We start from the raw sequence: 14,185 nt of genomic DNA on the forward strand, positions 1-14,185 counted from the left end.
ATGACAGAGAGAAAATTCAACATAAGTTTCAGAAAATCACTAGCACGTAGCAACAAAGAGGGGGCAGGGGCTCTTCTTCGTGTGAAAAAATTAAGTTGGTATGGGACACCTCAATATTGAGACGTACTTCCAATTAAAAAAGCAAAAAACAAAAACCCAATAAAATCTAGCATGATTTTATAAACTTCTTCTTTCCCGAAAGTGTTACGCAAGATCGAAGCGCAGTGGCTTCGAGCGCTAACTATGAATCTTAAACAAATGTTTAAGTCTTGAATTCGAATCCTGCAGTGGCTTTTATACTGTATATATATACCTTTCCAAAAAATTAAAAATATATTTTTGGCAAAGAGAAGGTTTTTAAATCATCTATCCAGTCAAGATTTGACTTCGTTGGTTGTGATTGCAAGAAAAATTAAAAACCACGGATTCCTGGGGCACAAAATAGGCTAATCGTACAAAACCAAATTAAAACATGATTAAAATATATTATTATTTTTTTAAATTAAATAACTAACGAAATGAATGAATGAACAATTTTGTGACTGCAAATGTCGAATAACTTCCTACTCGACTTAACAAAGACCTACGTAATTTATACACCGGAAGTCGTCTAAAATCGGTGCAGAGGATGGAAGACGATAAACAAGATCAAATAAACACAAATGAAGGTATTTAAATCAATAGGGATTTTATGATATACGGTTAAAATGCATTTATAATTTATGTTTGTAAATATTTATATCGATTCGGATTGTGCTTTTACAAATTAGAATTACTAGACGCGGACACGTTTACTTTTCTTACGGTCGAAGTTCCTAAAATCAAGAGGGTCCAAATTTCGACGGTTTTCATCTTTTGTTTGGTAGCAAGTCGTTTCGCCCCCCCCCCACGTTCGGCCCTAGATATGTTCGGCCCTCGCAAGTTTCGGACCTTCGTCGGTTCGGCCTGATATAATAAATTGGGGTAGTTTTAATAAATGTGTTTGTTACTGTTATTTTTTTTTTAATGGAGTCGTCCCCCATTATCGACATCAAAGTTTCAATCAATTAAGATTATTTTCTGTACATGTGATCCTTGACTGCTTCACACCACCTTCCAAAAATTTCACAAAATTATTCGATAATCTCACAGGCCCCAATTGTTTATAATATATAAAACATCCTGTGTAAACATTTGTTTATATCTCTTTCGTTCTCACAAGAACAGAGCAATTTTGTATGCATACGATACTATGATAAACTAGCAATCAACTAGCTCAGTATTTATTAAAATGCACATCAAACAAGTAAGAAATTAATTTATGAATTTTTTCTAACCAAAAACAACAAATTTGTTAATCCACCATTACTCTAAATTTAAATCACCGTAATATGAAAATAAAAACACTATGAAGAACCCTATGAAAGTATCGTCTGCAAGGACCAAAGATTCATTAGTGAAAAACAAGTAATTTTGTGAAGATAAATTTAACCGACAAGACAATTTCGTTCAATCGTCGAATTTAGGACCCAGTAATGGCTGCACCTGTAATTTTGCAGATGAATATATACTTTGTATATTGAAATAACGAAATGTAAAAATGTTAATCAGCTTAAGTTAACACAGCAAGCTATGATTAATATTCATGATAAATGTCTTAGATTTAAAAATCATTGCTCATTTTATCTGTAAAGAAGACCTATTCATTAAGACTGTCGAAATATTGGCACATAAGGATATATTTTTGTCATACCTGCCAATTCTAAATTTTAAATTTCCCCTAAATTACACCCAAAGAATTGGTCTCCGTTCAAACATAAAAATATTTAGTAATTGTTAGTAAATTACTGGAGGTTACTTAAAAATACTAATGGCACGCTTCATCTGTTTTGTACCACATTTTTGACAACCATGAGACATGTTCAGCTGATCACGCCTCTGATATTATAAGTGTAATAGTAGAGGAAGAGTGACCACAATTAGGCTTGAACCAAGGACCCTTCAGTTTAAAAACCAATGCTCTACTGACCGAGTTATATATTTTTCTCATGATAAAAAAAATATATCCTCTACCTAATAATACTGAAGGTACGCAATTTAGTTTTATTCAAAACTGTTACATCAGCTGGATTGTTTGTTAAACTCATCAGTAAAATTATTTTGCAATCATTTCCATCTTCTGATATGTCCTTCAACACCTAAGCTTACAATCGATTCAACCAGAATGGTGCATGACATCTGTCATTAATAAAAATCACCCCTCAATCTGAATCAGCATCTACTGTCTTTCTTTATTTAAATAAATCCAAGATGGCGTCGATGTTTACCTTGTGTATTATTAGGTAAAAGGTATACATTTAATGTAAAACATCAGGTGCCTGTGCTATTGCTTGTAGGAGCATGGCAGTACTGAACCTATATACCTAGTACACATCCATCACATGTGCTTAAATTACATTAACAAATCAAAGTACTGAAGTACTGAAAGCCGGGCTCTTTTGGTGTGTCTTTATGCATATTGTGTATTAAAGACTGAAAATATCTCTCTCTCTCTCTCTCTCTCTCTCTCTCTCTCTCTCTCTCTCTCTCTCTCTCTCATTCTTTTAATGTCGGCAAAGCATCAGAGAGCGACCAAATTTTGTAAGCAGCTATAAACAAAAAATATGTCTGCCTAGTAGAAGTTAAAAAGTTGCTGCCTTGAATTTTGCAACAAGCATTATATATTCAATCCCCGTTTCTTCATCGCGCAGCAAAGTAGTTCATGGAAATTCATGCGCATTTTATGTGTCCAAAATGCATTGTAATGTTTTAAAAACACGTTATTAATAAGAAAACTAAAAAAGATAGACAATTCATTCGAAATTTAAAAAAAAGAAACAAAATGCCAACACTTTTGACAAAACGTGGCTCTTTGTGTAACTATTTGGTATAGCGGAAGCTTTACCTTGACCCTGTTTGGTTTTTTGTTTATTTGTGCTATTTATAGTAACATTGGTGATTTGCCTGCCTATAGCCAGGACTCTGCTTTCAGCAGAGCCCGGCTAAAAAATGAAGTTTAAAAATTGAAGTACATTTTGGTTTACGTTTGATAAGTCAGAACAATTTTGAAAGTTTTATATAATATGCTTGATGTTTGAAAAATATGAAAGTCTTTGTAAATGTACCTGCTATAAAATTGTGACAGATTTTGAATGAGACTGGGTTGTAAATGCTACTCTGATTTATTCTCAGTAAAGTTTGTTTTCATTTTACCCATGAATTATTAAAAATGTTTATAATCCTATCTAATATGTACATGTACTAGCAGATTTATGGAAGATCTTATTTATTTTTCAGCTGACATTACAAGATTAATAGCCAAAGACAAAACAGTGCTTGGCAAGGGAGGCCATGTTCTCAGTGATGGCCTTAAGAAAGGAGAAACATCACCCCTGCACAAAGAGAAATCTATCTCATCTGGGAAAGATATGTAAGCATGATAATTCATTTGATGCTTTGTTTGCAGTCTGGTTATAATCAGCTAACTTCTCCTTTTGGAACAAGGATTTGACAGTCATTGCTTGGAGGCTTCTTTGATTGACTTTGTGAAGAGTAATAAAGCAATTGAAGAGGTTGTTGCTTTTCAAAAATATAGGATTAAGATCGATTTACAGTCAAGTCGTACACAGACCAACTCGTATACAGGTCAACTCGTATACAAAATTTTCCGCATAAAAAACTAAAAGTCAACTCGTATACAAAAAATCCGCATATAAAATAGGTATGCTTAACCGAAAGTCAACTCGTATACAAAAAATTTTTCAAACAAAATAATAAGGAGTATCTTAATTAGCCTTTTAGAAGTCATCCGTTAGGAGAAGCAAGAAACACCGCGCTTAATTGTTGTTTTAACAATTATTGTTTTGATGTGTAGAAATAATTACCAACTAATAATGTTTGGATTTACACAATTAATTATCGTTAATTTGTTTTGGTGTAATTTCACATCGTTACCGAGTTTAATGAGAATACATGTATGAATTTTGCAATCCTTGTAATAGTTGATAACATCCATTTTATTCTTATATGTCCTTTTTACGCTGAATTACGGAAGCAATAATTATATAAAGAAATTTGATTACAAGAAACCAAGTGTTTTAAAGTTACTTTTAAATTACTTTTACGTTTTGTTTCTAACTTTTTGTATACGAGTTGACATTAAAATTATGGTGATTCTTTGTACATATGAGTTGACTTTCGGTTAAATATACGGGAATTTTTGTATACGAGTTGACTTTCGATTTTGTAACGGAATTTTTTTTGTATACGAGTTGACTTTCGGGTTTTTTTATGCGGAAATTTTGTATACGAGTTGACCTGTATACGAGTTGGTCTGTGTACGACTTGACCGGACACCTTAAGATCACATATTTGTATGAGTATACATGTAGATACCATAATTGCTGGTACACCACAAGAAATTCACAGCAAGAAGACACTTATTCTATTCTCTTCAGTAATAAGAGACATTTGTAAGATAAAAAAGAAGTTTGTTGTTGAAAAAGACATTTAATTTTCTTTTTCTGCCAATAACTGGAAATTACCCCAAATTGACCCTGATGTCAAAACCATAAGAATAAGAACTGATTTTAATTAGACTGTCAAAACAGTAGCTTCATGAATTTGTTAGTGTTATCCCACACAGACAGCTGGATCTGTCAATTCTGCTAGTAGAGAGTAAATTTAAGTATGTAAATGATTTAATATGATAGAATATTATTATTGTCTCTTTGTACGGTTTTACCTTAATTATGCAGTAATTCTTAAGTATTAAAGTAAAAAATGAAAGTGACAGTTGCAATTGATACCATTAATGTATTCATTTTATATTTATCCTGGTAATACTTTTAATGTCCATGTAAAAATATCAATGCACGATGTCAAGAAAACACAGGTACCGACTAGTTTAGAACTGTACTGTAGTCTTCATATGGTTTCACATTGTAGTGCTCATTCTCGTGGACTCAAAATCATCATTGGATCCTCCGTGATTTTTGCTGCTGTGATTACGCTGGCATTAGTTCTCTTCATTTACCTCGGTAAACCTCAGGTATGGATATGGATGGGTCTCGATTACTTACATTTTGTAATGAATGAAATGTTTACTCCAAAAAGTTCATGATTAATAACCTGTTTTTACAAAGATAAAAATGGTGTTTTTCAAAGAAACTGGGATATAGATGCATTGATTATGTAGGTTGGTGCATCAGGAGCTGTAGCGTCAGATGTCGGGGTCTGTTCTGATCTTGGGCTGTCTGTGCTAGAGAGAGGAGGAAATGCAGTTGATGCCACGGTTACAACACTTCTCTGTACAGGGCTGGTCAACCCCCACAAGTCTGGAATTGGGGGGTAGGCATATTTGTTTTTGTATTTTGTCAATTAGGCAGTACATAGAGTTTGTTACCTCACTTTCCTTCAAGGAGTTGCACCAATGAACTCTATTTTTATTATTACATATACGTATACATAGTTTGATAAAATATGTGTAACTTCATGAGGGAAAAACTTTATTATAAAGATATATGCATCCAAGAACATAGTTTAGAATAAGAGAAGACATGAAATTGGAACATAGGTAAGCCATTTAAATATTTTTATTGTTAGAGGTGGGATTATGCTGGTTCATGATCACAAGACAAAGAAAAGTGAAGTTATAGATTTTATGGAGACGGCAACCTCTGCAGCTGACCCAGATTTCTTCAAAGGAGACAGAACTTTGCTTGAAAAGGTAAGCAGTGAGCAAATCTTTGTTCATCTAATATTTAGTGAAACTTAGAAGTCAGTTAGTGTTTTGTCATGGAAACAAATTAAGAAACGGACAGATATTAAATTTTGAATGAAATCTATCATGTGGAGAATTACATCTCAGAAGCACATTTATCACACTTTTGCCTTTATATCACTATATAATGATTTTACAATGATTTTATGTCTGGTTATCATTCTAATGTGTATAGATAGAAAACAAACAACTTGTTGGATGAAATCACTTTCTCATTAAAAATTTTGTAAAGCCCTACATGCGTATCTAAAATGAATCCTCTTTTACAGGGGGTACTTTCTGTTGGCATACCAGGAGAGTTAAAAGGTTTGGAAGCTGCTCATCAAAAGTATGGAAAGTAAGTCAAGTTCTGTCAGTAACCAGCTCAGTTTTTTTTCTAAGAGATACAACAGTTTTGTTCCTACCGGGGTAGTTATCAATTGAATTTGTGTATGAAGTGTAAAGGCACACTGATGTTTTTAAGGTTGCCATGGAGCTCTTTAGTTGACCCAGTTACTTCACTGGCTCGAGGAGGATTCAGTGTCACAAAGTCTATGGGTAAGTCGGAGTGAAATTGCATATTTGATTTCTGTGGAACAGAGTTTTACTGGGAATTTAGTATTAAGTAGATTTCTTTGGCATTTAGATGATCTGTTTAAAAGTGGGAAACTGAAGACCAGTGATCTTAGTCCTCATCTTCAGAAATACTTTGTGAAAGACGGCAGTTTTGTGAAGCTCGGGATGAAAATTATTCGCACTGATTTGGCTGATATCTTACAAGAGATTTCAGAAAAGGGTTCCTTGGCTCTATACAATGGAAAATACACCAGTGAAATCACAGATGTAGTAAGTATCTACAAAACTGTGCTTTGAATGAGATTCTATATCTTCATTGGATATCACTGTTGCTTTTATTCTACAGCTAATTTCACTGTTTATCAATGACTGTTGATTTTATTTCTTTAGCTGATATTACCTTTTATCAATAGCTGTTGATTCCAATTCTTCAATTCTTTACAGCTTATATCTGGGGTCACCCAATGGATGACAGCGGCCGACCTTAAACAGTATGAAGTCAAGTACAGGGATGTTGTCCAGACCACATATCATGGTATGATCTGGTACATTGACTGATAGGCTATATTTGATCTATTACACATATTTGAAGCAATTCACTATCCATCTATTATAAACATTTAAAGTGATGAATTATTCACCTTATAAAGACATTTTCAGTGATACAGTATTCATATCTCACTAACAATTGAAGAAATACAGTATTCTATTCTATTACATGTACAAACATTTGGGATAATATTGTATTGTACATTTGTGTTCTATTACAGAGACTACTGTGATGACAGTACCGGCTCCTGCGGCCGGCCCCTCTGTCCTGTCTGCTCTCAATATGCTTGAAGGTTACTCACTAACCCAGAACAACCCCGAGACAGTTCACAGGTTGTTAGAGGTAAGTCACTGTCGCAGAACAACCCCGAGACAGTTCACAGGATGTTAGAGGTAAGTCACTGACCCAGAACAACCCCAAGACAGTTCACAGGATGATTGAGGTAAATCGTTAACCTAGAACAACCCCGAGACAGTTCACAGGATGTTAGAGGTAAGTCACTGACCCAGAACAACCCCAAAACAGTTCACAGGATGATTGAGGTAAATCACTGACCCAGAACAACCCTGAGACAGTTCATAGGATGATACAAGTAGGTCACTGACCCAGAACAACCCTGAGACAGTTCACAGGATGGTTGAGGTAAATCACTGACCCAGAACAACCCTGAGGCAGTTCATAGGATGATACAAGTAGGTCACTGATCCAGAACAACCCTGAGACAGTTCATAGGATGATACAAGTAGGTCACTGACCCAGAACAACCCTGAGACAGTTCACAGGATGATTGAGGTAAATCAATAAACCAGAACATCCCAGAGAAAGTTCATTGAATAGTGTTTGTAAGTCACAGAAGAAGACCCCCAAACTGAACCTGTCAAAGTTGTTTTAGTTACATGTGCTAAAGCTTTTAGAGCATGTTATTAATACTGCCATTTTTTGTGTTATACATATTACATTATTTGTATTTTGAAATGACTTTATTGTATTGCAGGCTTTTAAGTTTGCCAGTGCACAGCAGCAACTGTTAGGAGATCCAGACTTCAATAAGGAGAAGGTGAAAAATGTCACTCAGACCATGCTAGAGTAAGTACTACCATAGTAATGTAATTTGAAGGTCACTGTAACTACTTACAACCATAAAAGGTTATAAATAAATAATTGGTGTTTTAAATTTTTAGGTCACCTGAGTGACTCAGGTGACCTATTGCAATTGGTCTTCGTCCGTAGTTGTGCGTTAACAATTTTATATTTTTAACTTCTTCTTGGAAACTACCAGCTCAATCTTTACCATTTTTGGTGTGAAGCATCTCTATGGTGAGAAAAATCTAAATTGTGAAATTTATGGCTCTACCACCCCTGGGGTGCCACGGGTGGGGCCAAATATGCAAAAAAAGCCAAATTTTCAAAAATCTTCTTCTCTACTCCCACGCATGTGAGGAAAAAAATGGTTGCATGGTTATGATGTCCATGAGGCCCTCTACCAAAATTGTGAAATTTATGGCCCCTGGGTCAGGGGTTCTGGCTCTAGGGTGGGGCCAATATGGCCATAATAGTAAAAATTTATTAAATCTTAGAAAATCTTTTTCTCTACTACCATATATATTTTTTAAAAACTAAATGCATGATTATGATGTCCATGAAGCCCTCTACCTAAATTGTGAAATTCATGACTCCTGGGTCAGGGGTTCTGGCTCTAGGTTGGGGCCAATATGGCCAAGTAGTAAAAATGTATTAGATCTTAGAAAATCTTCTTCTCTACTCCCATATATATTTGTTAAAAACTGAATGCATTGTTATGATTTCCATGAAGCCCTCTACCTTAATTGTGAAATTCATGACCCCTAGGTCAGGGGTTCAGGCTCTAGTGTGGGGCTAATATGGCCAAATAGTAAAAATGTATTAAATCTTAGAAAATCTTCTCTACTCTCATATATATTTGTTAAAAACTAAATGCATGATTATGATGTCCATGAGGCCCTCTATCAAAATTGTGAATTCATGACCCCTGGGTCAGGGGTTCAGGCTCTAGTGTGGGGCTAATATGGCCAAATAGTAAAAATGTATTAAATCTTAGAAAATCTTCTTCTCTACTCCCACATATATTCGTTAAAAACTAAATGCATGGTTATGATGTCCATGAGGCCCTCTACCAAAATTGTGAAATTCATGACCCCTTTGTTAGGGGTTCAGGCTCTAGGGTGGGGCCAATATGGCCATATAGTAAAAATGTTTTAAATCTTAAAATATCTTCTTCTCTACTCCCACACATGTGGGCAAAAAACTGAATACATGGTTTTGATATCCACAATCTCCTTTACCTAAATTGTGAAATTCATGGCCCCTGGGTCAGGGGTTCAGGACATGAGGGGGCGGGGCAATATGGCAATATAGTGTTAATTCATATAATTTTTAAAAATCTTCTTCTCTATTCTCACACATCTGTAAAAAAAAAACTGACTAATAATTATGTTTACCAGGAAGTCCTCTACTGAAATTTTAATTTTCATGTCCCCTGGGGTATGGGTTTTGACTCTAGGGCAGGGCCAAAATGGATGTATAGATGTTAATACATATGACTTTAAAAAATTATCTTCTTTACTCCCACACACCTGAAAGGAAAACTGAATTCATGATTTTGTAGACCAGATCTTTTAGTTTTTCACCAAAATTATAGGTTTCACAGTTCTTTTTGAAATGTGGCCGTCATAACAAATTCATAATTTTTCTACTCCAGTATGAAATCTAATTAATTAGATACATATATGAGACTCAATGACAAGTTTGTGTATGGGATATATGCTACTCAGGTGACCGTTAAGGCCAATTGGCCTCTTGTTTTTCAGTAAAACAGTGGCTGCCAAACATAGAAACCAGACGACCAACATGACTCACCCTGACCCAGGTTTCTATGGTGGCCTTGGAGTGACCTTGTCTGGTGCTGCTGAGGGTGGAGCCAGCCACATCTCTGTTGTGGACGCCCAGGAACTCATGGTCTCTGTAACCTCGTAAGTTATACTGCTCAAATGGTGAAAGATTAGGTGAATATGTAAACCACATTTACTGGTATTGATCATTCATGGGTTCAGATGATTCTCTCTTTCAAATGAAAATTTGATGGTTACCCATATAACTGGTTTTTATTTGTGGATAAATATTTTGCCTTTCCATTCCAAAATAGTTATAGTTTGATATTTGTGACTATGGATTTAAAGCCATCTTTGATTTTTGAAGGTCTCTGAATTCCTGGTTTGGGTCTGGAGTAATGACAAAGTCAGGGATCATTCTGAATAACCAGCTGGCAAACTTCCAGGTGCCCGACTCATCAGGTGGCACCTTGAGTACCCAGGTAAGAACCACTCAATTCTCTCTCCATACCAGGATGAAATTTATTCTGAGTTCTTTTATCAGTCATACTGATAAAATAAAGAAGCAAAAGATAACAACGACATCTAATATTATTTCTTGTATACTTTTTACAACTCATGTCTACATTTCCTATATCAAATTCACAAAGATTAAATCTGTAAGAGCATCCATTTTATAGCAAAAAGCAGTCAGAGCTTTGCTGTAATCAGTTTCTAAAATTGAATTTAATTAAAGCATGTACATAATGATTTAATACAAGTGTCACCTTATGTCATTGATAACTGTCTTTGTTTACCCCACCCGTAGCTGAACTACATTGCTATGTCATTGATTGTTAATCCCATTTGTTTTACCCCATCCTATATATTGCAGTTCTTTACTTCTTATGCCGGGCATTTATTATACCCCCGCTCCGAAGGAGAGGGGGTATACTGTTTTACCCTTGTGTGTCTGTCTGTCCGTCCGTCTGTCTGTCCGTCTGTCTGTCCGTCCGTAACAAAAATTTCTGTCATTGATTGTTAATCCTTTTTGTTTTACCCAACCCCTAGCTGACCTACATTGCTATGTCATTGATTGTTAATCCCATTTGTTTTACCCCACCCCTAGCTGAACTACATTGCTATGTCATTGATTGTTAATCCCATTTGTTTTACCCCACCCCTAGCTGAGCTACATTGCTATGTCTACGATTAATAATTCCATTTGTTTTACCCCACCCCTAGCTGAACTACATCGCTCCAGGGAAACGCCCTCTGTGCAGCATGGCTCCCTCCATTGTTGTTAACACCAAGGTGTCGTGTGCGCGGCGACTGAATCTCGGAGCCACAGGCGGGGAGTCCATTCCAGCAGCAGTGGTTCAGACCGCTCTCAATGTTCTCTCCTACAACATGAACCTCACAGTGGCTGTTCAAGCTCCGCGGGTCAGGGTCAGCCTCTCTCCAGAGAAGGTCGTCTACGAAGGTCAGTGGATAATGTGTCTGTCCAAAGTCATTGTTATGTCAGAAACTAAAACATGCAGTCTACATATATGATAAAATTTTATATGCATTTTTGTGGATTGATTACTTCATCTATACAGATATGGATGTACTAATTCATAAGTTTATATTCTAAAAGGACATGGAATACCAGAAACATTTGATAATAAACATACTTTAGTCATTAAAATACAACAGTATTTGAAATCATTGGTATCAGCTGATTTATTTCAACTTGTACGGTACATCCATAAGATTATTTGCATGCAGTTGATCAAGGAATTAAGGCTAACAATCATTTTTCATTTATAATTTACGAGTATTTCAATTTTCAAAAGACAAAGAAAGATTTGACTTGATTTATCATTGAAATATATATCTAAAGTATGTGTATGTCATATCTTTAATCATTGGTTCATACATTTGAGTTTTAAATTTATATATTCCTGTCACAGAAAAATTCAGCAAAGAAGTTGTGGATAGTTTACAGGCCAGGGGACATAAGCTTGTCAAATCTACAGCTCCCATAAACTATGTACAGGGTGTGAAGAAAGTGAAGGACAATGTGGAGGCTTACTCTGACAAGAGAGATGGGGGCAGGGCGGCCCAGTTCTGATGGTCGTATAGTACTAACTGAGGGTGGAATAGTACTTAAATTGTGGTATAGTTGGTACGTGTATTTATGTCTCCTTGTCTGTCTCTATGTTAAGAAAAACAATGAAGGTGGAACTGTGTGATAGCTAGAGAAAGTCAGTATGACTGTAGTACAGGTGTTGTTGTGTTACGTATGCTCAACTTAAGGTGGTATGGGACATCTCCATATTGTGACGAATTTCCGATCAGAATAAACAATAAAATCAAATATTATTTTATAAATCTTTTCTTTCACAAAACTGTTACCTAACAGCGTAGTGCAATGGGTTAGAGTGTTAACTATGAATCTGTTAGTCATGAGTTCGAATCCTGCTTGGGCTTTTATGATTTTTCCACCTTTCCAAATTTTTAAAAACTTAATTTTGGTCAAATATAGTGAAATTTGAAAATTCTGAAACAGTGATAGTATCTTCATTATTGTGGTTTTTTTTTATCCACATTCATATCGACTGGTGTCCCATACCACCTTAACTGTTATGTACAATTGTTCACTATTTTGTTTTGAGAGGGCAGGATGATCGTGGCCATTTTTAGACTATATTGATCTTCTAAAGAAGAAGAATTATGTTTAAAAATATAGGAAAAGTTCAAATATTACTGATATCAAAAATGTAAGAAATTTGTCTATACATAATAACAGCTTAAAAATTTATATCTATTTAAAAATTTTAAGAAATTTATTTCTATCTATTTATATCTAATTTATATCTCTTAGCTGATTGTAATCATTTTACATTTTGTGCAATGTGTTCAACAATACTTCAACAATAAACTTATCTAGTGGTTTGTTTTGTTAATACCTGTAGCTAAACCTTTGAGATTATGGTACTGATCTGGAATTCTCATTTTTATGTTCTTTGTGAATGCAGTTACAGGTTGTGTAGTTCTATTTGTTTACAGATGTATATTGTTTATTTCGCTTTCTCCATTGTTTTCTATAGTCTGTCCCAAGATATTAATGCACCACATTTTGACGTTTTTTGATAAAAATACACACACCTGTGAATTGAAATTGATGAAAGGGAAAATTTCCATGATATCTTCATTGACTTATTATCATTTTTCACACGAAAAAATTCATAGGAAGGAAAAAAGATTTCTTACGGAGATTTATAATGGGGAATGTTTACATCTTTTTTTCCATTTGGAAGTCACCCGGAATACCTCACACGATTTATCAATGTTATCATCTGGGTACTTTCAGTCTCTTGCAATGGAAATAGACTTTTTATTTATAGCCATGTATTGAAACCTGACAAGCTAGAGAGTACGTTTCAAAGGGGAAATCTTCAGATTTTTTCATACGGTTGAATGAACATTGTTTGAATCCAGAGGTATTGATAAATGTAGAACAATTTAAGAAAATGTGTGGCCCAAATATCTTGGGATAGACTATAGACAAACAAGTACCGGTAACAATTTCAGAGTAGCACCAGTTATCTTTATACAATATTTTGATATTCCATATGTGTATTAGTGGGCTTTTACATAGATATATTTATTCAAATTTAATAGAATTAGTGTGACATATTATGCCTACATTCCTGTTCAGATTCCAACATTCTGCAATGAATTGAATTAATGTTAGTGAGGCTGTGCTCTGAATCATATACATGGGGTATTTTCTCTTTATTGTTGTACCATTGGGAATCTTGTTCTTTCATTATATATCTTTATTGTCATGATTTTATGCTGCAATTTTTTTCATTATACATGTCTTTCTTTTGTGGTTTGTTTCATGTCTTGCATATCATTTTTTGGACATATTTGCTCCTAGAGTTATTCCCCTTTTTCTGCATTGTGATGAAGGATCTGTGGACCAGATATTATTTTATTTATTAACAAAGGAATTGAAATTTGTTATGATTTATATATACATGTAAGCAATAAATGTTAATATAAAATTGTGACTGTGTTGCATTTTATTGTGTCCCTTAAATGAATGAAAAACAATTTGACAAAGGAAACTGATCTTACATCCATCTCCCTCTCCTCTCTCTCTCTTCTCAGTAATTTCTAGCCTAATTGTTATTTATAAAACAATTTCTTCTATAAATGCAGGCAAAATAAAGCTTAAATTTCTTTTATAGATGTATTTTTGTGATATAACCAATAATTACAGGACAGGAAGCTAGTCTCCTCATTCTGTACAGTATACGATCTGTAGCGTTATACCAAAAGTAACATTATACAAAAAACTCCAATCTTGGATGTGAACATGCCTAATAGACTCCCATTCATCAGTAATTTGTACTTGTGGCCTGTGCACTAACATTAATT

At 34.7% G+C, this 14,185-nt stretch overlaps 1 protein-coding gene across 3 annotated transcripts; it reads left to right on the plus strand.

Annotated features, from left to right (window-relative positions):
• The first annotated feature begins 566 nt into the window (after positions 1-566).
• On the plus strand, positions 567-13,812 carry LOC105337558 (glutathione hydrolase 1 proenzyme). 3 transcript variants are annotated; one of them, XM_066077414.1, is made up of 16 exons: positions 567-668; positions 3,316-3,448; positions 4,966-5,068; positions 5,216-5,367; positions 5,623-5,746; positions 6,070-6,137; positions 6,264-6,337; positions 6,426-6,625; positions 6,800-6,890; positions 7,126-7,237; positions 7,288-7,297; positions 7,900-7,991; positions 9,752-9,913; positions 10,140-10,254; positions 10,997-11,234; positions 11,707-13,812. In XM_066077414.1, exons 1-16 carry the CDS (start codon positions 629-631, stop codon positions 11,865-11,867), a joined length of 1,875 nt encoding a protein of 624 aa, XP_065933486.1. In that variant the 5' UTR covers positions 567-628; the 3' UTR covers positions 11,868-13,812. The 3 variants fall into 3 exon arrangements, with proteins under 3 accessions (XP_065933486.1, XP_065933487.1, XP_065933485.1); XM_066077415.1 differs by lacking the exon at positions 7,288-7,297 and adding an exon at positions 7,388-7,397; XM_066077413.1 differs by lacking the exon at positions 7,288-7,297 and having other exon boundaries at positions 7,126-7,247.
• The last annotated feature ends 373 nt before the right edge of the window (positions 13,813-14,185 follow it).

The sequence above is a fragment of the Magallana gigas genome, chromosome 2, assembly GCF_963853765.1.
Source record: "Magallana gigas chromosome 2, xbMagGiga1.1, whole genome shotgun sequence".
In the NCBI taxonomy this organism is placed as follows: domain Eukaryota; kingdom Metazoa; phylum Mollusca; class Bivalvia; order Ostreida; family Ostreidae; genus Magallana; species Magallana gigas.